Genomic DNA, 25,954 nt, shown 5'->3' with positions numbered 1-25,954 from the left:
CGTAAAAATGCTGAAAAAATGACAGTGTCACGGAAAAGATTCACAAATTTACGTGACTATAGGTACATAATTTTGTGATACTGGGTTGACCCAGCATAGGTTTACTTATAACCCAGTGGTTCTGTCCATATTTTACTCAACCATAGGTTAAAAAGTAAGAGTAAGTAAATTTACATATACACAAAAAATGCTGGGGTATTTTCAACCAAGCTTTGGGTCAAAAAGGGACGAGTCGATCCCGTTGGGTTGTAATTTAACCTAGCTGGGTTGTTTTAACCCATTGTTGGGTCAAATATAAAGATTTTCCAGGTTAATTTAACCCAACGGCTGGATTTGTCCATTTTTGGACAAGTGTAAATTTTTTAAGGTTTTTTAGACCCAGCATTTTTAAGAGTGTACATTTAATGTCTGACTATCATTTACTGTAGATTATTTTAACATTTCGACCAAAAATGTATTTTATCACTTGCTTGTATTATAATTATTCAATCTCATGAGGATCATACAGAAGATACTTTCCCAAAGCTATGATAGGTCATTTCATCCTTGTTTTTTATTAAATAAAACTTGTTTTTCTTCAAAAATTGAAACAAGCGACTGACTGCCACGTACGGTCCAGATCTTCAAGATAATTTTTTTTTTAAATAAGGAGATAAAGAGTGGAAAATCTTTGGAGCAAAAGTCCTTCTCATTATCCTAATGTTCCATAGTGTGCAATGCAAAGAATGCACAAACAGGCATGAGCTAATACTTGTTGCTGTTTTGGTTTGTTTGCCTGCGTTCGTTTAGTACGCTTGCAACCTGCTGGCCTTGTAAAAATCCCTCCCATTTTATATAAGCTTGGGGCTGAATGCTTTGGACGCTAACATTGCGCTCTCATTTTTTATGAAAGGATTTACATTTTTAATGTTGTTCCTCACATGTTCACACAATTCAGATACATAGCATATTATCGGGACAAATACATAGAGATTTTAAAGCTGTTGAATGAGTCAAAAAGACAGAAGAGAAGCGTTCCTCTTTTCAAACTGTGTAATAACTCAGTTGGTATCTCAGTTATCCTTTTTCTTTTTAAATTTTAGCATTATGATTTAGCTGAGCAAATGTTTTATGAAATCAACATTAGCATCTAGACAACTGTATCAAATAACTTTGAGAGATGAAAGTAGGATTATATTGTAAAGGTCTTAAAAGTGAGGTAGATTGAAGCTGATTTAGATGCTGAATACTTCACTTGAGTCACATTGATTGACAGTTGATGTTGAATTGGGAAAAGTCCTGCTTTAATTTTTTCTCATCTATTTCTTCAGGGTGAACCTGGTTTCTATGGGCCTCAAGGTGAGCCTGGCCTACCAGGCCTGCCAGGAACGAAGGTGAGTTTTATCTTTCAGTTCCTTCAGATGTTTTGTTCAGTCATGGATAACATAGGAGATTTCTCTGTCATCTTTTTAAAAAACAAATATGACAATCAGCATGCTGTGGGTTACAGCCTGAATACATTTAAAAAAGTTGAAATCGTAGGTTTGTTCACTGCCTAAACTTAATTAAACTCAAAAAAGTGGTGCCAAAGATACAGCTTGTAACTTTGCAGTGATTAGTTCATTGAACTTTCTCATTGAACTTTTCTGCTTGAAATTCATTCACTGTTGAATGAAAATTGAGCTGAAACCTCAAAACAGAAAATCAAGGAGAAATGGCATGAACCGTTTTGGCAAGTTCAGTGGATTAAAGGACTGTAGGATGAAGTAATTATCCTTTAATATTCTATACTTTCTGATCTGTGCAGTTGTGTGGTCATTTGGCAATGGCCAAACTGGGAAAAGCTGAACATAATAAATGAATAAATCCTTCGGTGTTGAATATCTGCCATTTTCATTCCAGTATAACTTTAAAGCCACTCCTGACCACCCAGACTGAGATGATGAAGTGTCTCAGTGTCCTGAGGAATTTCAATTTCCTCCCGTGGAGATTGAACAGACTTATTGGGAGGACAAAAGTTCCATTAAGGGAAATGACAAGATAGAAACAACTTTTTGACAATGCACTTTAATATAGCGCATACCTGTAGCATTACCGCACTGATGCTGTGATGTTAAATGACCAACAACAAAAACTATTAGGGCTAACAACAAAATGACTTCAGAGATTTGGTATGGGAGCAGTGTATAGATTTGTCTGTTGTTAGGAGTATGTTTAAGTTACACATTTGCCATTTTTTGAAAAATTACTTTTTTTTCTGCCATTGAAACTAACTGTCAGAAAATTGGTCAAATAAGGATCCCAAGCTGTCACTCAGGGAAGTTCACCCAAAAATGAAAATGCTGTCATCATTTACCCTCATGTTGTTACAAACCTGTATAAATTTCTTTGTTCTGATAAGCAAAAAGGAAGATATTTTGAGAAATGTTTGCATCCAAAGCGATCATGGGCCCCTTTGACATCCATACTAGGAAAAATGAATACAATGTCAATGGAGCTTCTTGTAGCCCAAGACAGCTTGCCTACTAAAGCTAAGTAGGGTTGAGCCTGGTCAGTACTTGGATGGGAGACCTCCTGGGAAAAACCAGGTTGCTGCTGGTAGAGGTGTTAGTGAGACCAGCAGGGGGTGCTCACCCTGTGGTCTGTGTGGGTCCTAACACCCCAGTATAGTGATGGGGACAGTTTACTTTCAAAAAGCACCGTCCTTCGGATGAGACGTTAAAACGAGGTCCTGACTCTCTATGGTCATTAAAAATCCCAGGATGTCATTCGAAAAAGAGTAGGGGTGTGCCCCGGCATCCTAACCAAACGTGCCCATTGGCCTGCTAATCATCCCCATATATACTAATTGGCTACATCACTCTGTCTCCTCTTCATTAATAACCTAGTCACGCGTAGCCAGAGCTTCAATACTGAAGGTCTGGTGTTTTTTGTTGCTTTTTCTGGACAAAGCCCGCCCACAAGGCTGTTTGACCGACATGTCAAACAACCAATCACAGTTTGTTTCGCCTAGACTCCCCACAATAACGAGCCGGCTGGCAACAAGTCCGTTATTGAAATAACCAGCCGCAACCGAATAGCACCTAAATAAACAACATTACTCACCATAGAACAAAGTTGTGCACTTCATCAACAGCCAAACCAATGAGAAGCTCCCATTAAACATCTGTTTGAAGCATATCTCTCCACTTTTTAACACCTACAAGCAATTCAGGAGAACCAAACTTTTTGACTCCACTAACTGCCTCAAGCTAAACTCTTGGATGTCGTTTAAAGAGTCCATGCCACGATCTTTGCATGTTTTTGAGAATCAAATGTTTAGCTGATCATGATAACTGGTCATTATTATCCACGTGAACACGACTGATTCTCTTCCTCTGTGGAACGTCAGAGCTTTCTTTTTCATGGACCGAAACTAATCACGACATTCGCGTCTCCTGGAAATCCGGTTTATTTCAACAAATCAAAAGATGACTTTGACATTCCCACAGGGTTTCCAGGAAAGTGTACGATAAACATCAGATGTTTAGCCAACATTTTGTGGGCGTGACGTCTGAGGCTGAGACTACTAATATCTGGTGTGTGGTGGGGTTCTGGCGCAATATGGCTACCGTCGCATCATTCAGGTGGATGCTGCACATTGGTGGTGTTTGAGAAGATTCCCCCATTCATATGTAAAGCTCTTTGAGTGCTGCAGAAAAGCGGTATTGTCATGACACGGAAGTGGAGTAAGGACGCAAACGCAGAGTTCAAAAATAAATAACATTTAATGATAAAATAGGAAAACAAAAACACGAGGAGTAAAATGATGAACAGGTAGCAAAGACAGGAACATCCAAAACATGACATTGGAAACAGACTGGGTAGTAATGACAATCTAATGACACACAGGTGGAATGAATGAGGTGATAATTAACAATTGTCCAGGTGATGACAATATGGAACAGACATAAAACATGACACGGATCACTGTGACATAACCCCTCCCTCTAGGAGTGGCTACCAGACACTCATTACAAAAACAAACAAAGTCTGGTAGGGTGGGTCCAGGGGAGGGATGGAGGGCTTGGAGACCCTGACGAAACCGGCAGCCGCCGGGACGAAGCCAATGGGCGGTGAGCCGGCCTGGCCGAACCGGAGCGACCCTCATGAGGACTGAGGCAGACGAATTACCCCCTTTCTGGGAATCGCCCGGGATCCGATGTCCCCGGAAGTCGCGTCCCGCCATCTCGGGGAACGGGCTCCCTCACGGTGACAACCACCCCGGGGAAATGATCGGGCGTGGTGTCCATTCCGGGCCCCAATCGAGCACAGCGGTGGACCTCCGAGGAACCAGAGACGACGACTCAACCGTGCGGAGACCGTCTGGGCCGATCCCCTTCCTGCCGGAGCGAGCGATCTCTCTCGGTGATCCCCAAGAGACATCGGGGCAGAGCACGCCCCGATGTCACTACTCCCCCTCAACGAAATTCTTGGGAAGCAGCCCTCCCCGAACTCGCGGCGTCCAATGATGGCCGGAAGATTCTGTCATGACACGGAAGTGGAGTAAGGACGCAAACGCAGAGTTCAAAAATAAATAACATTTAATGATAAAATAGGAAACCAAAAACACGAGGAGTAAAATGACGAACAGGTAGCAAAGACAGGAACATCCAAAACATGACATTGGAAACAGACTGGGTAGTAATGACAATCTTCCGGCGACAAGTGTGACACAGACAGCAGTATAAATACACAAAGACTAATGACACACAGGTGGAATGAATGAGGTGATAATTAACAAGTGTCCAGGTGATGACAATATGGAACAGACATAAAACATGACACAGATCACTGTGACAGCTATATAAATGTAACAAATTATTATTACTATTTAGGTACAGATGTGTATACATTTGGTACCAATATGTACCTCTGAGATACTAAAATATGCATACTTTGGTATCATTATGTACCTATGAGGTACTAATATGAACTCTTTAGGTCAAAGGTGTACTTTTTCTACACAGTCTCACCCCATGGCGTCAATATTTGACGACACTTGACCATGCGTCAATATGTTGACGCGGAGGGTATACCTTTCGCGTCATTTTTTGACGAACTGGGGACTTCAATACTATTACGTCCGTTGCATTCTCTTCTCCTATTTTCTTACCATTTTCGCGTCAGTTTAGGGTTAGATTACGCAAAATTAAACAGTGTACGCGAAATTAAACAGTTGTCACCTGGCGTTGGGGTTAGAGTTAGGTACGCGAAATTAAACAGTTGTCACCTGGCGTTGGGGTTAGAGTTAGGTTTGGGTAGGGATGTCATTATGTAAATCTAACCCTAAACCGACGCGAAAATGGTAAGAAAATAGGAAAGAGAATGCAACGGACGTAATAGTATTGAAGTCCCCAGTTCGTCAAAAAATGACGCGAAAGGTATACCCTCCGCGTCAACATATTGACGCATGGTCAAGTGTCGTCAAATATTGACGCCATGGGGTGAGACTGGGTTGACTTTTTGAAAGAGTACCGCCCCATTGATGGCTAGGGACCATCTTGTGACCATTTTTTTCTGACAGTGTAGTAGGACAAAGTTTCTTCTGCTGGATTATTAGGTAAATGTACACTTTAAAAAAATAAAGGCTCTAATGGGTTCTTCACTGTGATGCCGTAGGAGGTCCATTTTTGGTTAAAAGGTTCTTAAAGTAACTATTTTATAGCCTGTAGAACCTATTTACCATACACTACAAAACTCATTTTGTGCAACAGAAAGGTTGTGTGGATGTTTACGATTCTTTATGGAACCATACAGCCACATAACCTTTCTGGAACCTTTATTTTTAAGAGTGTATGTACTGTATGTGTTGATTAAGGTTTGATTTGTGTAAGTGACAGTGCAAATAGACCCCTATGAAGAGAACAATGAGAGAGGCTTGAGAGAAAAGTTGCCGTCTCAAGATAGTGCTGCTATACTGCCCTCTACAGGTCATTTATAAACAATTACACTAAAGTAGCTCAACTGTGGTGGAACATTGAGCTGATAATACCCATGTTGTGGGTTTAATTACCAGAGAATGCACATCAATTTCATTGAAAAACTTGGGATGAATGCATTTCCCAAATGCATACATTTAAATGAATGTGCATGAAATGATAAAGTATTTTTTATAATATTCTCAGGGTATTAATTTAATGTACATTTTAACTCCTAAATTGTGTTAAGTAATACAAGTTTTAAAATATTTTTAAAAAACAACTTTCTTTTTTTGCAGGGAGAAAGAGGAGAACTAGGGCCACCTGGTAAAGGTGAACGTGGCGAGCAAGGTCCATCAGGACACAAGGTGAGCTAACCAATTTTGAATGGATAACTCTGCAGTAGATTTATCAAGAAATGTGTAAACTTCTGTATCACAATGAACACATTGTTGTGATGTCACATTGAGCACATACACATATCAGGTTATATGTATTGTTTGTTTTTAACTTTCATTTGAAGATTAGTTGTTTTGCAAATTAATCTACAATACAAGCAAACGTGCTTTTGCATTTGAAATAACAAAAACTGATACTGTACTCCCCCTTGTGGTGATGTGTACACCTTGGCAAAATTCTGTCCTGTGTAGGCCCATTGTCAAACATGACCACCAACATTTCACAGACTTTAATTGCGTGTTGACTTTGGTAAAAATATTAAAACCACTAGATTTCCATGGGGATATGAAATAATTATCCTGCCAGACTTATTCAGGAAACTATTTACTTTGAATGAGGTTTAGACAAGGGTTAATTTCCTCTACCTGTGATCTTTCCACAAACAGCGATGCTGAAATTAACTGTGTTTATGCTGTGGGTTGGCTCTGTGGGTTTTTGAACAACGACAAGACATGAGATGTAATGAATCCCAGAGACCCTTTTCTTATCAGGACTCCCAAAGGAAACTCAATCTATTGATGGACATTCTGTCTTTTCAGAGTTCAAATAAACAATCTGTTATTAGTACGTCAAGCAACCTACGTCATGAAATGTTATACGAGTGTAAACCACACAACCACCTGTGTAATTCTCGTGAGGGGTTTGAGGAGCGAACAGACGTGTCTTTGTTGTTGTAGCACCAGAATTTAATCAAATTATTGCTCTTCATGTAACATTAATCATGATGATTGATTTGAGCGTTCACAGTTTGATACTTTATCAGCTTGCTTCTGTATGTGTTGTTTAATAATAAATCTTTAACTTATTAGGGAGAGCCAGGGGAAGCAGGAACTCCAGGCCCTAAAGGTTCAAAGGTCAGGCAATCTCTTACAATTAAAGTTAAAATGAAGTATGAAATAAGGAATGCTTTTAATGTATTGCAATAACCAATAGTCAGTATTCCTAAATATTTAAATGTAATTTGATTGAATATTTTAATTACAGGGGGACACAGGTGACAAAGGAGATGTTGGCCCAACAGGACCACAGGTAAGAGACTGTACACTGTAAAAAATGTGCTGTGGTTATGCAGCTGTTTGCCAGTAACTAACTGTAGATTTATATTTATGTTATTTACTGTAAACAGTTTGTTCAAAGTTAAATGAACATTAAACATTTAGAAGTTTTTATCTTTACAGACTAAAACTATAAAATAACAGCCTCATGCAAAGCATTCTGGAAACCAGAAATCCTCATTAACCTTTTTTCCTTTAGATTTTGGTTCCCAGAATGCTTTGCATGACACCGTTATTTTAGGTTTATTCTGTAAAGATAAGTATAAAGCCAGTCAATTAAAATCTACAGTAAGATAACGCGCAAACAGCTGCCAATAATGTCATTTCTATAGAAATGTTTAACAGTAATGTATTTGCTATTGGTCTGTAAATGAGCTTTGTTCTGATATCATGCCATGATGTGACATCAGATTGCCGTGGGGTCAATATATGCAAACTGACATTTATGCAAAATAAACTTTTCCATAATTTAAAGAGTTAGATAAGCGTACAGAAATGAACGTGTGAATGTAAAATCCTTGATTTTTCTTCCCAAAAATGCTCTGTAATGCTGACGTAATTGGGTTAAGGTTACGTTTGACTAAAAGAAACTAGAAAGAGACAGAATAATTGATTATTTACAGATATGGGGCATAATGCAATGAAACAGGTCAGTAAATAAGTGACTTGGGCTAAATACGTGACGATGAAGTGAAAAGTAGTTTCCAAGCATGCTCATCCTGGAGTATAAAGTCCTTACTGTAAAAAATAAAGATGTGTGATTTAAAAAATAAAGATGTGTGATTTAAACCTAAAAACATGTTCATGCTGCCTTAAAAATATTTGTCAAGTCAAAAATATTAGTTGACTCAATTTGTTTGAAGTTTAATTAAAAAATTTAAATTTGAAACAACAAAATATTTTTTTACAGATAAAAGATTTTTGTGAACATTATTTACTCAATACAAATGATGTCCTCTCATATTACTTGCATTTATTCTTTAGTTGTAATATTTAGTTTAATATAATATTTTAGGTTCTGTATGTTTTTATTTAGTTGTTTATTTATTTATTTTTTGCTGCAACCTTAAGCACATTACTATTTATCTTGTTATATAGTTTGGAATAAAAACTCCACATGCATATTAAACTAACTTACCTTTTTTTCTAGACTTTCTTTTTCAGTCAATCAAACTTTATTTGTCATTCAGGGTCTAGCTGGAGAGAAAGGTGACCAGGGTACAACAGAAATCATTGACTACAACGGAAACATACAAGAGGCTCTTCAGGTTAGTCACCTTTAACCTTTCATATCTCTAGCCTTTGATAAACTAAGCAGATTTAGACAGTACATATCACTAGCGTAACCAGTAAATGTTTGTCAGTGAGACAAACTATATGACATGACAATAGCAATGACATTGCAATAAAATTTTCTGATAATTGAGGGTTACCAAGATAAAGTTAATAGGTGTTTTTCTCATATGTTTGCACCCATCTAATATAAAACATCTTTCAGCTTATGTCAGTTTATCATTAACAAAACCCTTTAAAAATGTATCATCTAGAGCTATTTTTAATATTAAGATACAATTGCAGAGTGCACTTCTAATCATGGGAAACAGATTAACTTCCACTTGTAATGTAAGTGGTACTTCAAAGTCAGTGGGGACACACAGTAAGCATGCTGACACATGGGTTGGTCTTGTGCATAACTATAATCTTATCTCTTACCTTTTCTTCCTGGCCGCCTGCAGAAGATAACTACTATTACAGTTACGGTAATTCACCGTCTTGTCTATGTGTTACATGAGTGATGTATCTCTGCTCAGCATGAACTCAACACTTCCATAAACATATTTAATCTCTTGATTTGGCTAATTCTCTTAAAGGATTAGTCCATTTTCTTAAAAAAATCCAGATAATTTACTCACCACCTTGTCATCCAAAATGTTGATGTCTTTCTTTATTCAGTCAAGAAGAAATTATGTTTTTTGAGGAAAACATTACAGGATTTTTCTCATTTTAATGGACTTTAATGGACCCCAACATTTAACAGTTTTAATGCAGTTTAAAATTGCAGTTTCAAAGGACTCTAAACAATCCCAAACCAGGCTTAAGGGTCTTATCTAGCGAAAGGATTGTCATTTTTGGCAAGAAAAAAAAAATGCACTTTTAAACCACAACTTCTCGTCTTCCTCCGGCTGTGTGACGCGCCAGCACGACCTCACGTAATTGCGTAATGACATCGAAAGACCACGTGTTACAAATATGAAACACACATTTGCGGACCATTATAACTGACACAAAGACAGTAATTAGTATCATTCAACATACAACAACGTCGGAACGGTCCTCTTTCTACACACTTGTAAACACTGGGGCGTAGTTTCGATAAGTCATCCGTGACCTCTTGACTAGGGCTGGGTTTCGATTCAAATTTCAAGAATCGATTCGATTCCGATTCTCAAGGTCTTGAATCGATTATCATTGTTCGATTCGATTCGATCCGATCTGATCCGATCTTCGAGATTTAGATAAGTGTTTTTGAAAAAAGCCCAAAATGGTGCCAGATAGGGGTGGGCGGAATGATCAAAAATCTATTCCACAGAATGAGTCATTTTATTTCACAGTAACTGTATATTTCATGTATACATGTTTTTCAGTTTATATTGTTTTTGGATTATAAAAATGTGCAGTTATTTGCCACTCACTATAGCTTTTAACTGCTCACCACAGTTTTAAAATATGGACAATTTAAAGTAAATAATGTTAAAGTGAAAATGCCCAGAGGATAACAGCAAGTCTTGATAGACAGAATCTTGTTTTTAATTGAGTTATTAATTTTATAGACTATTGAAGCTATAGTATGCATTGTATTTTGTATTTATGCATACATTACATTAAAAATAAAGGTAAAATGAACAGGTATAAATATATGCACAAACCTACTGACAGGATAAATACCTGTATATGAGAGACGGAGCTCTAGATATAGATATTATGACGGGTGCTATATGATGAGTTTTGTCTTAGCTTGCTTAAAGTTCAGAAAACGTTACAACTATTAGCATTATGTGCAAGAAGAACTCTTCATTTGGCGACCCGTTGCGCGCGCCTCAAGAAACCTCTGCCCGTCAGAGACCGGCTGCATGAGCACAGAGGGAGGGAGGGAGAGAGAGAGAGAGAAAGAGAGAGAGAGAGAGTTTTGCTGGAGACCTGCGGTGGATTCACTGGCGCTTATTATAAAAATAACACGAATAACTCGTTCATTTGTTATGAGTGGATTATTTTACATATAGATCGCAGCTTTGAGCGTTTCTAGAGTTTTCAAAACAACCGCTTGCTTAACGTTACTGACCGCTATGTTCGTTGTTTTAATGTCCTTCCACCTCGCGCGCATGCGTGAATTCAATGACGCGGCAAGTTTAAGTTATTAATTATTAAATCGATTCTCTGAGTTAAGGATCGATCTTTAGTAATTAACATGAAAATCGATTCAGAATCGGTGAATCGATTTTTTCAACACAGCCCTACTCTTGACGTGATGACGTATTGCGTGAGGTCGCGCTGGCGCGTCACATGACCGGAGATAGAAGAGAAGTTTTGGTTTAAAAGTGCATATTTTTTATTTTTCTTGCCAAAAATGATTGCCAAACAATCGTTTTGTTAGATAAGACCTATGCCTCATTTGAGATCGTTTAGAGTAGGGATGCACCGAATCCAGGATTCGGATTCGGATTCGGCCGAATACTGGGCTTTTTGACGGGGTTCGGATTCGGCCGAATCCTAGACTTTTTTTTCCACCGAACCGAACCCTAGGCTTGCGCTACGCTGGTCGACGTAACACGGCCGTTGATTACACACATCGGGTGCTGACGTGGAGATGAGCTTTTTCTTTCGGTGAGCCTTAGGGGCTGGACACACCAAAACTTTTAAACACAGCTGAAAACGCCTTGAGGACGCCAAATTCCAGCTGTTTTTCAGCCGAGCGCTTGGTAGCTGTGATGCTTCAGCTGTGAGCCAGTTGGTTGCTGTGGTAATCTCCCGCCCCTCCTCCACTGTAATTGGACGGCCGTGTGAAACCTGACATTGACGAGCGGAGCATCTCACTCAAAGTTAAATATAGTTTTCAGCGCGGAGCTGCTTGCTTATTGTAAAAACGAGCGTGTCGCAACGCATCGCTTTCATTATGCATAGGCTTATGGTAATTGTCAAAATAGTTTTTCCAACTTGTCATCCTGGCATAATGTACAGTTAAAATTAAATAAAATGAAAAATACCCTGCTGTGGACGTTGTTTACTTCATTAACGTGTTTTACTGTGTTAATGGAATAAGGATGCGAGTAGGATTCGGTATTCGGTTTCGGATTCGGCCGAATCTTTAACTGTGGATTCGGGATTCGGCCGAACCTAAAAAATCTGGATTCGGTGCATCCCTAGTTTAGAGTCCTTTAAAACTGCAATATTAAACTGCATTAAAACTGTTAAGTGTTGGGGTCCATTTAAGTCTATTAAAATGAGAAAAAAACTGAAATGAAATCATAATTTCTTCTCGACTGAACAGAGAAAGACATCAACAATTTGGATGACATGGTGGTGAGTAAATTATCTGGATTTTTCTTTTAAGAAAATTGACTAATCCTTTAATGCCGCCTCGTTGTGTAGGGAAAACAATGTGTGTTGGTGTTGCTGTGACAAAATTTGTTAAAGCTCGTCTTATCTCAGGTCAGATACCTAGGAAGGCATAAAACATAAGGATAAGGACTACTGTACACAACACTTGGATGCTCCTAATATTACTAATATTATGCTCCATTCTGTCCCATTTAAATTTTAAATTAGCACAGAGAAGATCTGAAAAATGTGTGCGTTTCTGTGTGGGTCATTCATAACATATTTGTGACCCTGTCTGTGAAATCCAGGCTGAAGTTTCATTATCTAATTTTAAGATTAGCAGCATTCAAGTTTGATTTTAATCTCTGGCCTTACATGACCTTACTCAGTTAATATTAAATACATCAAGGTTATTTTACAGAATATTCTTTAGGATGATTTTATAGAGAAAAGAGTCAATCAAAAAAGCTACATATCCTGGGTTTTTACTGGCAGGCTCACATTTTTGGATAACCATTAGTCATGGGTTCATTCAGGGACACAGCCTAGACCTTTCCAATGGTATAAGTGCTCAGATTCGACCCCTGACTAACCATATATTATAAGTTAATGTGTATTAGCACAGGTTTGAAATGACCCCTGTTTCTTAAAAGTAATTTTTTATTCATCATTGTGCGTATCTATGCAGAAAATCGATTGGGGCTTTTAACTTCACATTAAAAATATTATGATCTCCTTTTATATCTTTTTTGTGATTTAGGGCCCACCTGGACCTCCTGGGCCAGTTGGACCAAAGGGAGTGAAGGTAAGCACATTCATGCTTGATTATCTGTTATGGGTAATTAAATAAGGGCAAGAGTCTTGCATTTTATGTGCCTGTCAATGGATATAAAGATAATTTAGGCAACCTCTGTTATGTCCTTGAGATCACAAAGTGAAATATTGCTTTTCACAGGGTGATCAGGGTGTTCCTGGACTTCCCGGCCTGGATGGAGAGCGGGTAAATGGAATGGGAATATTCGAATTGTCTGGATGCCGTTGTTTGTTGTCTGCTCTAAATATCTGAGTCTGTTACTTATTACATAACATTACATCATAATTAATATCATCCACACATGTTCATACTGTAGGGTCACAAGGGTTCAAAAGGTGACATGGGAATGCCAGGAATATCAGGAGAAAAGGGGGCAATGGGAATGCCAGGCTTACAGGTAAAATTGTTCTGTGCGTATGTGACCCTTTCTGTGAAATCCAGGTTAAGGACAAATCATGTGTTGACAATAATAGCATTAGACTTATCAAAAGTACCATGGTGATACTATAATGTTATGACATGGATCTTTTCTATTACCATGTTTTTTTCAACTTGGTTCCTTTGGTGCCGTTATTACCATTGGATACCATCCCTGCATCATAGTATCACCAAAGTACATTTTTGTAAGGGTAATCCTAAATGACAGATTCTGAACAGAGCGGCATTGTTTGGTAAGTGAAGTGATGTCTTGGTGATGTGCCCGCAGGGTGTGAATGGTCTGAAAGGAGACAAAGGAGACGCCGGCCTTCCTGGCCCTCAGGGACCCTCAGTAAGTACAGCCAACAATATTATCCAACCAAAATGTGATGTAAGAATACGTGCATAATTATGCTGTTTAACTTATTGTATATTTTGCTAAATCGCTTCACATAAAATCGTATTTGACAGGTTGTGTGTGATTCAAGGTTGTATTATTTAAACTGCATTCTCCAAGCAAGTATCCTTGTGCCCTGCTGTTCCTGTCTGTTTTATATGTATTTCAAACACGTTCACTTAAGAGCGTCTTGTTTTTTCCACAGATTATTGGGCCGCCGGGGGCACCGGGGCCACATGGACCACCTGGCCCCATGGTGAGTTGAAATGCTCAGAAAATATGTGTCTTTACACAAAACACCTGCTCTATTACAGGATATGTACAAGTATGCTATATAAACACAAAAGTTGTGCACACCTGTTGTTTGTACATAAGGACATTTATGTAAGAGGAGGGTTACGCGCCTGAACTGAAGTGAACTTCGGGTCTGTGTTTATTTATCGGTCAGGCTAGTGGCTAAACTGATCTATTAAACAAATCCGTTGTTGAAAAAAATGTTTTGGTTTGGTAAAGGCGAGGGGAGACGATGAACATGGATAACAACTTTATGGAGACCTGTAGCTAACATTGTACGTTCATTCTGCACAGTAACGTTACCTCAATGTAGTAGTTGATTCGTGTTAGATATAATATATGGACACAAGGTCATTTACTTGTCATTTATTTCCCTTGTTATCAGAAATAAATTACTGTAAAAGGACATGTAGATTGCATTACAGACTTTGCATGAATGAAAGTCATTCTGTAAACATATGCAGTTCTTTTTACTCACTGTTAAATAAATCCGTTGCTTTTGTGGCTTTTAATCTATGCCTTTTAGTTATAAGTTATATACATTTAGTATACAGTATAATGTGCAGTGCCTTTTTTCTGGGAAAAGACTGAAAAATGGACTCTGTACTAGACAGATTTTTTGCTTTCTAAACAAAAATATCTGCCCTCCCTTTAACCACTTGTCTCTGACAAGCAACAAAGTCCCTTTAGGGAAGTCGTGCCACTAGGCGATCATGTTTCCAATAGCTCCTGGCAGTTATTTCAGTCATGCAAGACTAAAGTCCTATCTACTTGAATAGGGAAAGACTAAAATTGTGTGCTAAAATCACTTTTACACAACATATTTATGACCAACAATTAAACCTGACATCAACTGTACCATAACTTTTGTTTCATAGGCTAAAATTGTGCTAGAAAACACCTGTTTACAAGGTTGTTTCAGCTACTGTGCATGGGCACAGGTTGGCAAGCACTGCACGCGACTGTATCCCTTAGATAATCATCAGTCTTTATCGATTGATGATCTGTTCTTTTAAAGGAACACGCCACCGTTTTTCAATATTTTACTATGTTCTTACCTTAACTTAGATGAATTAATACATACCTATCTTTTTTCAATGCATGCACTAAATCTTTGTACAGCGCTTTGTGACTGTGTTAGCGTTTAGCCTAGCCCCATTCATTCCTTAGGATCCAAACAGGGATTAAATTAACACTTGCCTCAGGCGGGATTCGAACCCAAGAACTCAGAATCTCTTTGCATGTGATTTACTAGATGCGCCACTCAGTTGACACAGTTCAAGGGGCAGCAGAAAAGAGCTTACAGAGATGCAAGCATTGACATATGCCAATCACCAAAGATGCAGAAATGACACCGCAGAGCAGAAATAACAGAAATACAATGTATATGAGAATCAAAAAGCTCAAGTGAGATTGAAGACAAGAAGAACATTCTGTAGAGTAACGCTATAAAATGTAATATACAGTTGTTAACTATTACAAATAGACAACGTCACAGGCACGATCAACTTTACAGAGGTATTTCTCAAAAAAATTCCTTGGTGCCAGAAATATCTGTTCATTCATTTTTGTGCGGATTGCTCCAAAAATTATACGAGCAGAACCTGGCATAAAATAAAAAAATTGTAAAAGGAGTAGCGGAAAAATTATTTACCATATGCCTTTCAATAACACATAAACAGAAGGATGGAAAATGAAAAATGAGGTATTGTTGCAATCGGCATAAACCAAATTAAATTAAAATTAATTTTAGACAAAGTATTCAGAAGTTATATGCAGTTCTATAAGAACTGTTATAGTTTATAACCCCTAGGTGGCGCGTACTCTGACTTCCCAGGTACCCTCAGGACATCATGCCGAAGCTCCCTACCGATTTTTGCACCGATATATCCAATACTTCAAAAGTTATAGCAATTTATGACAAATTTCAAAATGGCGGACAGGCGGTTCGGCCAAACCCGGCATAATACACATCCACAGATGCGGCATGAGCCAAGGAATCCGTAAACACCACGTTCATAATTTTCTGACAAACAATTCAGTAGTTATGGACAAAAATAGCCTTTTTTCATATCTGATGACCCATAGGTGGCGCTGTCACCAAATTTGACATGGACCCCCAGTTTGTGGTCTACATGAAGTGTACCAAATGTCATTTTGATTGATCAAAGAATGACTGAGATACAGCTTCAGAACCAATATTGCGTCAACCTCGTTAAGTTCACGCATTTATTACTTTTGAATTAAGATAAATATAAAAATTCTGTTCAGTCATTTCTATGCGGCTCACTCCAAAGATCACCTGTGCCAAATTTCATAACAATTGAACCAAATTTGAAGGAGGAGTAGCGAAAAAACAAAATAATTTACATTTCAAAATGGCTGCTACTGTGATGGGTGGAGTCTTACTGTAAGGTATTAAAACTATAAGCGTGATCACCTGTACTAAGTAGAATTTTCATAGATCAAATGGATCTGCAGTTATAACCATTTGAACATTGAATTTTTGCACTGCTGGTGGCGCTATAAAGTTACTGCTAGAGACCCCATTTTTGGCCACATGACTATTTATGACCACCACTACAACTGTGCCAAATTTCATCATTTTCCTACATACGGTTCATAGAGCTGCCATAGACACCAATGGCTAAGAAGAAGAAGAAAGTACAATTCCAATAGGTGCCTCAGCACCTTCGGTGCTTGGCCCCTAATAAATATTGAAAAAAATGTGGTGTTTTCCTTTAAGAGGAAGGCGGGACTTCTGTCGCCAGAGTGACCATATTGAACATTGCATTGTGTCATATTCATAATAATAGGAGTGCTCAACCTTGTTGTATCCAATATCTTTCAAATTAAGGTTCTTTGTTATGACTTAACTAAAACCCAACACTTATCTGTTGTGTATTTCTTGCAGGGTCCTCATGGGGTCCCTGGGCCAAAGGTAAGTCCTATAGTTGAAATCATTACCAGAGTCGTATCACATCTTAAAGGGATAGTTCACCCAAAAAAAAAATTGTGTCATCATTTACTGAGCTTCATGTTGATCTAAACCTCTATGAGTTTCTTTATTTTGTTGAACACAAAATAAGATATTTTGATAAATGATGGTAACTACACAGTTAACGTTACCCATTGACTTCCATAGTAGGAAAAACAAATACTTTGGAAGTCAATGAACTGTGTGCTTACCATCATTTATCAAACTATCTTTTTCTGCATTCAAAAAAAAATTAAAGAAACTCATACAGGTGAGTAAATAATGACAGCATTTTCATTTGTGAGTGACTATCCCTTTATCATTGTTGATATTAAGTCCCTAAATTACTCCACTTAATCCCACCCTCTATATAGAATAATGATATGGTGTTTAAGGCATGCTACAGAATAAACACAAATCCTTCAGGGAGCAAACTGTATTCTGCTGAAGATGAAAGCAGTTGGTTGAAGTGTTTATGCTATGTTGAATCTTGTAGCAGGTCTTACTCACCACTTTGACTTCTGTCCCAAATTAAAGGTTCTTACTTATCCCGGTCACTGTAGAACTTCACATAAAAATATTCAGGAGCATCTGGTGCTCCTGAGTGAATTTTACCATGCAGCATTCCCTAAACAACCCTCTGCCACTCTTCTCTATTTAGGGGGAACCCGGGTTGCATGGTGTCAAAGGATTGCGTGGGGAGCCTGGGCATAAGGGTGACAGAGGACCCCTGGGTCTCCCTGTAAGTACTGTACCTGACAGCCGTGCATCCTGGGATCTCAGTGCTTAACTCAAACCCTACTTTCTCTAACCTTTCCCACCATTCCCTGCTATCCATTTGTATGCTGTTGAGAATGTTTCACTTTTCTTAAAGGGATAGTTCACCCAAAAAAAAATTTTTGTCTCTCATGTTATTCCAAAGGAAATCTAAGATTCTCCATTTGAAAGTAGTAAGTCATACTGGACATGTTTTGAAATGGCATAAGGATGAGTAGTAAACAATAAGAGAACTTGAATTTTTGGGTGAACTGACCTTTTAATTGAGTTAATTCCACCTGCTATGCTGCCCCTTAAACCTCACTTGTTGGTTAAATGTCCATTTGTTGTTATGTTGGTTAACAGCTGAGTTGACAAGTTTTTTTGTCTGGTTCACTGTGTGGTTCATCATGTACTAATCCCACTTTTCATACCTCCACTCATACCTCCATAAATGCACAGGGATCATCTGGCTTAGACGGCAAGCCGGGACCCAGGGTGAGTCTCAAGCAACCACGATTCATCCCCCCACTACCATCATAGATCTTTAAAAATTCCAAAATGGGTCATGAGACACATTTATGGTTAATGGGGGAAAGTGGTTAGACTCGGTGTTGTAAATATATTAGCATTGATAGTTCCTTTTACACATGGCATTTTAAATTGTTTGTAAAACAAGAAAATGCATAAAATGTCAGTGCATTACTTTAAAATATTCTTGTAAACTCTTAAATTATGTACTGCAAAAATTATTTTGAATAATAACCATTACAAAATCATTCATGTGTATTTACTGCTGACCACTTATGATTTGATCACATATGGTAAATGTTACAGTGGTAAATATGGTCGATGCAAGGCCCAAAATGTTTGATCAGAGTGCATAAATATCAAACAGCACAAGATACTCTGTCTCTCTGCCAAAGAGTGTGACATTAACACAAGTTTAACACTCACTCATCCATTAACACACCAGTTATTGTTTCTTCATGCTCCCCGGTGTATTATATGATATCTGTGTGCATGAGAAAATGATAAGAGGAAGATATGGTTGCATTAAATGATATGTTGCTCATTTTAAAGTGCAGACTGATTGTAAAGATACAGAAGTCTTTATATTTTGTATTTATTAAAACACTCCCTTATTTTTAGGGTATGGATGGACCACTTGGTGCTTCTGGTCCAGCGGGTCCAAAGGGAGATAGAGTAAGTTTATTTTTTGGGTTTTTGATATTTGTTGTTGCATATCATTGTCATATCATGGTAAAAACTGATTCTTTAGTAAATTAGAGTGAAATTTAATACAGCAAGCACTGTATTATTTTTTTCGATAAGCTCAAAAATTCAAATGGCCCACATAGGGAAACCTCATGACCTTCCCCTGACAATTTTAACACGTTTCTCTTTACAGGAATTGTAAGTTTATACTATACACTAGATTTGTTTATATAAAAGGTGCTGTTCAATGTACCTGTCACAGGGTGAGAAGGGTGATGTTGGTGATCCTGGACCCAGAGGGCCATATGGGTTACCTGTGAGTACTCCAAAACAACTCTTTTGTATTGTAATGTATTTTGTAAAATAAACAGTTAGACAAAACCCTAAGTAATTATTTGACTATTTAAAATATTAAATCTGTAAGTCATAGATCATTTCCATTTATAATTCTTTCCTTCCTCCCTTTCTCTCTTTCTTTTTTATTTTAGGGAGCTACGGGGACACCAGGAATGGATGTGAGTTATCCATCAAAATGTTTTTGTTTTTTTTGGTGTTGACATTGCTTTTGTTGTTTTCTGGGTCACTATTCTGTCCAGCAGTAGCTTCCTACAATGGCAGTGAAGTACTTTACCCCTGGACCAATCAGATTTCTGGCTTTTGTGATTACATGTAGTTATATTTTTGCAGGGGTTGCCAGGCTTAAAGGGAGACAAGGGTGACGAGGGGGAAAGAGGAGAAAAGGTGATTGTAACACAGATGTTGTGAAATAGGCAATAGGAAATTAACCTCTTTGAGATCTGATGTTAATGGACATTTACAGAGTAGCTCAGGAATCAGAGTCTATACAGTATAGACCTAAACTGGGCCACAGATTGAGAGATCAGTGTGAAGATCTTACATTTAATGTATTTTTCCTACAGTGGGAAAGCATTGCTAAATCGCTCTACAATAGGTATTAGGTATTTCATCATTCAGAGTTTTATTTGTAACAGCCTTTTATCATCCCATAATCATTCATAGTTTATTGTCAAGTGAAAATATTATTTTTTTACTCCATATCATTTTATACAGAGTAAGTCCATTGACAACAGGTAGTTGCTCTGTATTGACCTCTTTTCTCTTGCATGTTTTCTATCATTCCTATCATTACCTCCCCGCTTTATATACTAACACTTTGCCACTATCCTTTTATTAATATCATAAAATGTGACATTAAAGCAATTCATTGTATTTTCTTTGTTTTTCAACATATGGATACACTGTAAAAAAAAACGTTGTTTTTACAATAAAAATGGCAGCTGTGGTTGCCAGAAAACTGCTGTAAAAATACAGAAAACATGAAAACAATTTTGCAGTTAAAAACTTGAATTCACAGGCGAACTAGTGAATATATAGCATGCGAAAAGCAGTAGGTAAGGCAGTAGTATGTCTGAATTCATAGTATTCCAAAAACAGTAGGCGAACATTCCGAAGTGTTCATTCGATGGGCTCTTTACTATTCCATGAGCCCCTGGGAGAGGAGAAGGAGAGGAGATTTTATAAAAAAATTTCAAAAAGCGGTACCGAAGCTCTATCCAAATGCAAATACATATTGAACTGCTGTCACTTGTGATTACGTTGCGCTAGTTTAAAGTAATTTAAGTTAGCGACTAACTTGTTATGTCACATGATGTATCAACATGACAAATGTACTACATCCGAATTCATTGCATTGACTTGTAATCTACTGGCGCAAATCGTTGAACTCGAGTCTGGTGTGAACTCACAGTAAGGAGAGGTTTGCGTCAAAATCCGCTCAGAAAACGCGATCGCCACATGACCCCTTGTGCGCTTGCGGCATTCTAGATAGTTGAAATGGTTTTAACTTGATGCGGTGCGGACGCGCCTGAAAAAAAAACGAGCACGTTGCGAGCGCGTCGCTTTCATTATGAGAGCGCATACCGCACGCCCACATTTGAAATAACAAACAAAAGACGTGAAATGTGATTCGCTCCTAAAACACACTTATGTATGTAACTGATAAAAACTACAAGTAGAAAATAATTATTTAAATAAAATATCATCAAATGTGAAGAATCATAAAGGAAATTTTGTGAACGTCCTTTTACTGCTTTTCACCAGTGACTTTTTTAACTCAGAAACCATAATTTTAACAAAATTTTACAGTAAAAATCCATGTATAATTACGTTGGATATTATAGAGATTTTTACCATAAAATATATGGTAATCAACACCTCCTACCCTTAAAGACCGTACATTTTAGTTTATTTCACTGTAAAATTAAATGTAATGTTTTGTTAAATCGATTACAGTTTTTAACCGTATATTTCAAGGTTTTTTTTTGGTAGCCAATTAACGTGTTTTTACTGTAGCATTTTTCTTTTATTCACTTTTTTCTGTTTTGTGTGCAAGCATTTTATCACATATTGTGTTACATTCATCAGTGGCGGCTCGTGACTGCTCATCCGAGGGGTGCAAATTCAAAATAAGTGTTTGGAGTGTCATGTATGTGGCTTGCGCTTTCAAAATATGTGAATCACGTGTTTTGTGCCTGCTGCACACGCGTCAAAACCGTTTATGATAAAAGAGACGCTCACGTTCACAAAATACACGCAAGACACTCCCTTAACATTAAACTCTGATTATACATGAGATTATGTGAGTATCTTTTATCATAAACCCTTTAGATGCGTCTGCAGCAGGCACTAATTTTGACAAGACACGTGATGCACACAGGATCTTTCAACACGCAGAACACATATTTTGAAATAAGGAACCACACACATGACCGGCTACATACGTGATGTGACGAACTTCTCATCGAGCGCCCTGGAAAAAAGAAGTTACCAGCCGCCACTGATACTCATACTTTATACATTTATTTTACCAGTCACCAAGTCTTCCATATTTGACATACATTAATCTTCACTAACTTGCATCATTTCACATTTAAAAGCAATAAAAACTGATTTGTTTATAACGTTTAAGTCATTCACAATGTATAATTTAACTTGGAAGCAGATGATGTTTTTTCTGTGTTGCTATAAAATGATGGAGGGGATGTCTGTGCAGGTAGGTAGGTGGGTGGGTGGGTTTGGCCTCTGCTGTGGGGTGTTTTCCTGCTTTTCTTTCTCTTCCCCCTGTGCCCTTATACAGTATGACTGCTGTTGATCCTGTTCCCTTCATCTATGATAGACCTGCTCTCACCCCACGTCCTTCCCACGTATCTGCCATTCATATCTAACTTTTCCTGTCCCTTAATGCATCCAGCGTAATATCTTATCTACCCTTTCACTAGTAACACTTTTTTATAAACTGCAAAGAAACCTTTCCCTATGTGGCATCATTTATAATAAATTCATTTAACAATTAGATTGAAGAAACTAAATTTTTTGTCAGCAGAATCGAATTGTAAGTTAAATGTGGAGTGTGTGATTTATGTGCCTCTTGATTGGTAAATGATTGGTTTCCCCAGACACTCCCCCATCTGACATTGGTCGGTCAAACAAATAGTGCCCACCCCGAAAGCAATGAATCAGTCAAAATTGCTATGTCAGACTGGTTGGGATCCCTAAATGAACAAAGTTTAAAAGAGCAACAGTGTCGTTTTTGGATAAATCACATATTTAGCTAGGATAGCTTGAAGGATTTGAACAAAAATAAATAAATAAAAATACACACTTAACCCTAAAATTACACACATGCTGCTCTCAACTGTGTAGATCTTTTCTCATTAGACCTCGGCTGATCCAACTATTGTGTTCACAGGGGGAGAAGGGAAAGAAAGGCAAAAAAGGGCCTAAAGGGGAGAAAGGAGAACAGGGTGCCCCTGGATTAGATGCACCCTGCCCATTGGTATGTCCCAGCTGAGAACTGGAAAACTGCCCCTGACAGCGGACCCCTAAGGGAAGAGTCGTTCCGTGGTCAAAACGGCAATCCGCCCCATCCTTGATGTCTCAAATATATTTTACTAAACATTATTCAAATGAGATAAACAAATTGGCTTAAACATGTCAAGGAATGGCGATCAAACATGGTTGCTAGGAAACCACTGGACCGCTCCTCTCTGCCCTGTGCCGTGTTCTCTCGACCAGAGACCGGAAGGGCGCCTGCAGCCTCTATCCCAATAACACTCCCAGTTCCCTTTCTATGATACAGGGTTTCCGGGGCTTAAAGGGTGAAAAGGGCGAGCCAGGTCAACCTGGCCTGGATGGGCTGGATGCCCCGTGCCAATTGGTACAGTATCTTCTTTTCCTACCTCTCCCATGCATGTTGCCTTAAGCGTCCACACTGCTGTCTTAGTGTTAATGGAAAAGAGCTACAGCAGAGTATTTGCACCTCCATGCATGGCTTATAAAGCAGAGCTTATCTCACTGTCATTTCACCTTTAACATATATAGTACCGCATGGTCTGCTAACACAGATAAAGTCACATACATTTCACCACTGAGTAGAAGTATTAAACACCAATATCCATTTATTATTAACTCAATTCTTACTTAATATTTACCTCCTATAGCAGTGATTTTCTCCTTACTATCTAACTATTAAATACAATGCTTTCCTATAAGATAAGATAACTAGTACTAACAGCCCTGGATCCTCATAATAATCTATTTTGCAATTTAGTGGTACAGTGGTTTAGTAAAGTTTAGCATGGGTCCCTCTCCTCCAGCCTTTAACCCTTTCCTGTTCCTTCTCATACTGTATATCTGTTCCAATTGGGCACTCGATCCATCTGAAAAAAGAGGAAATTCAGCCTTCAAATCAATCTTGAATTCACCCTGTTAAAATACCCTGATTTATTTTTTACTGTCATATCTGATTTTATGAAAAATGTATGTTATCGAAAGTAATGAAGAGTATTATGGCATGTGTGTGTGTTCATGATATACAGTGGGGTCCACATTCAAAAACTTCAGTTCGAAATGAAATGTAAATATATAAAGTTTGATTTTTTTTGTTATATTATAATGTGGAATCAGGCTTGTAAACCAAGGGTTGCTGGTTCGAGTCTCACGGCCGGCAGGTTGTGACTGTGGTGCAACTGAGCAAGGCACCTTACCCTTATTGCTCCCCAGACGCTGGGATAGCTGCCCACTGCTCCGTGTGTGTGTGTGTGTTCACGAATGCAGTGTGTGTGTTCAATACTCACTGGGATGGGTTAAATGCAGAGGTCACATTTTGAGTATGCTTGCATACTTGACAAGCTTGTAACTTTCACTTATAATTACTGTATATGTAATATACTAAAACTTTCACTTGTGGACTCCACTGGATATACTTTATCACACAGGATACTTACTTTATGCAAATGTTTTATTTTAGTAAATGTACATGTATGTGACGCCGGACCACAAAACCAGTCATAAGTCGCACGAGTTTGTTTGTAACAATAGTCAGCAATGCACTGTATGGGTCAAATTATGACTTGTTATACCAAAAATCATTAGGATATTAAGTAAAGATCATGTTTCATGGAGATATTTTGTAAATTAAATAAATCAAAACTGTATTTGGATATTAAAGGCGATTTTTTTTTTTTGTTTTTTTTTTTTTGAGAATTTTGATTCCAAAAACACAAGATTCCAGATTTTCAAATAATTGTATCACGTCCAGATTTAGTCATATAGTAGCAAACCATATATCAATGGCAAGCTTATTTATTCAGATTTTGTATAAATCCCAATAATCCCTTAAAACTGGTTTTATAATCCAGGGTCACATGATAATTTGCATGTAGTTCAGTTTGCTGACTTGCATAGTTTGTAAGGGTTTGTCCAACGTTTGAGCAATCGTTTGCAGTGTCATTGTGGCCAACCTTGTTTTTTTGTTGTTGTTTATGAATCAGCAAGCAAGTTCCTCATTTGCATGACTTGGTTATTTTGGCACAAATCAATAAATATCTTTTATATTATTGTATAATACTTTGCATGCACCATTGACCAGCACATTATCAAAGTCTCACAGATAAAGTATATTAGTTGCCCACTTAGGGTTTTTTGACACATTTCTGCTAATGTGGTTAAACAGAATACTTTAAAGGTAAGGTGTATTAACCAGCAATGTGTAAGAAAAGTTACTGATACTACTTTTTTATCTTCACAACAGGGTCCAGATGGACTTCCAATGCCAGGCTGTTGGCAGAAGGTTAGTGCCTCAAACCTTTTGGTAGATATTTAGGTAACACTTTACTTGAAGGGATGTTCATTAGACTGACATGACACAATTATAATCATGACATGACAAATGCTATGAACATGAAGGAGATTTTATGCATGTTTATGACAAGTGTCATTAAGTGTCATTCGTTCAATTATGTCATTTTTAATGCAAAGATTACATTGTTTGAGATGTCTTTGTTATGACAACTTGACATTAACCAATACATCATAACTTATCATGACAACTTGACATTACCAAGACAACATAACTGACCACTTTTTACCAGTGGTACAAATATAATTTGTCATTAAAATGTCATTAAGTGTTAATACTCGGTCAAGTAGTTTTATTAAAACATCATGAATATTCTTCAGTTCATAATGTTTTGTTTTTTTAAGTTTCTATGTGTTTAACAAATAAAATAGATCATTCAACAATAATAATAATAATTAAAATTTATAAAATTATATTTTATTGCATTTCGAGACTGATTCACCTAAAATTAAATGAAAACAGTACAATAATGGGTTAAGCCATGCAGCGTTGGGTCCATATCACTGCCAATTTAATTTAATTAAATTGATTAAATGTTTTGTCAGTTTTTTCTTCTATGTCAGAAAATTTCAGAACCCTCAAGTTCTGTTATTTTTCAGGTTTTTTATGTGTTGTGCACATACATAAAGTTAAGTATAATCTTTTGACGTGTCTTTTGCATTTTGTTAAGAAATTAAAAATATTTGACATAGTATCAACACTTAATGACATTTAAATGACAGTTTAATGTAATGTTAACCCATAAAGCTAGGTAGTTTCTTAAGTTTGATAATTATTGTGCTATGTCATGTTTATGACAGATTTATGACAAG

At 37.6% G+C, this 25,954-nt stretch overlaps 1 protein-coding gene across 1 annotated transcript in view; it reads left to right on the top strand.

Moving 5' to 3' along the window:
- Positions 1–25,954, top strand: part of LOC135778574 (uncharacterized) — a 207,558-nt gene that overhangs the window by 178,131 nt on the left and 3,473 nt on the right. The window contains exons 19-38 of the mRNA XM_073812961.1: positions 1,311–1,373; positions 6,239–6,307; positions 7,208–7,252; positions 7,383–7,427; positions 8,644–8,721; positions 9,190–9,213; positions 12,810–12,854; positions 13,005–13,049; positions 13,180–13,260; positions 13,570–13,632; positions 13,883–13,933; positions 16,886–16,912; positions 17,610–17,690; positions 18,167–18,202; positions 18,857–18,910; positions 19,185–19,238; positions 19,411–19,437; positions 19,610–19,663; positions 22,692–22,778; positions 25,035–25,073. Coding sequence (XP_073669062.1) covers positions 1,311–1,373; positions 6,239–6,307; positions 7,208–7,252; positions 7,383–7,427; positions 8,644–8,721; positions 9,190–9,213; positions 12,810–12,854; positions 13,005–13,049; positions 13,180–13,260; positions 13,570–13,632; positions 13,883–13,933; positions 16,886–16,912; positions 17,610–17,690; positions 18,167–18,202; positions 18,857–18,910; positions 19,185–19,238; positions 19,411–19,437; positions 19,610–19,663; positions 22,692–22,778; positions 25,035–25,073 — 1,068 coding nt within the window. The remainder of the gene's footprint in view (positions 1–1,310; positions 1,374–6,238; positions 6,308–7,207; positions 7,253–7,382; positions 7,428–8,643; positions 8,722–9,189; positions 9,214–12,809; positions 12,855–13,004; positions 13,050–13,179; positions 13,261–13,569; positions 13,633–13,882; positions 13,934–16,885; positions 16,913–17,609; positions 17,691–18,166; positions 18,203–18,856; positions 18,911–19,184; positions 19,239–19,410; positions 19,438–19,609; positions 19,664–22,691; positions 22,779–25,034; positions 25,074–25,954) is intronic.

Source organism: Paramisgurnus dabryanus, chromosome 2 (assembly GCF_030506205.2).
Source record: "Paramisgurnus dabryanus chromosome 2, PD_genome_1.1, whole genome shotgun sequence".
Classification (NCBI taxonomy): Eukaryota; Metazoa; Chordata; class Actinopteri; order Cypriniformes; family Cobitidae; genus Paramisgurnus; species Paramisgurnus dabryanus.
Note: the sequence above shows the minus strand (reverse complement) of the source record. Positions and strands in the feature narration are given on the sequence as shown.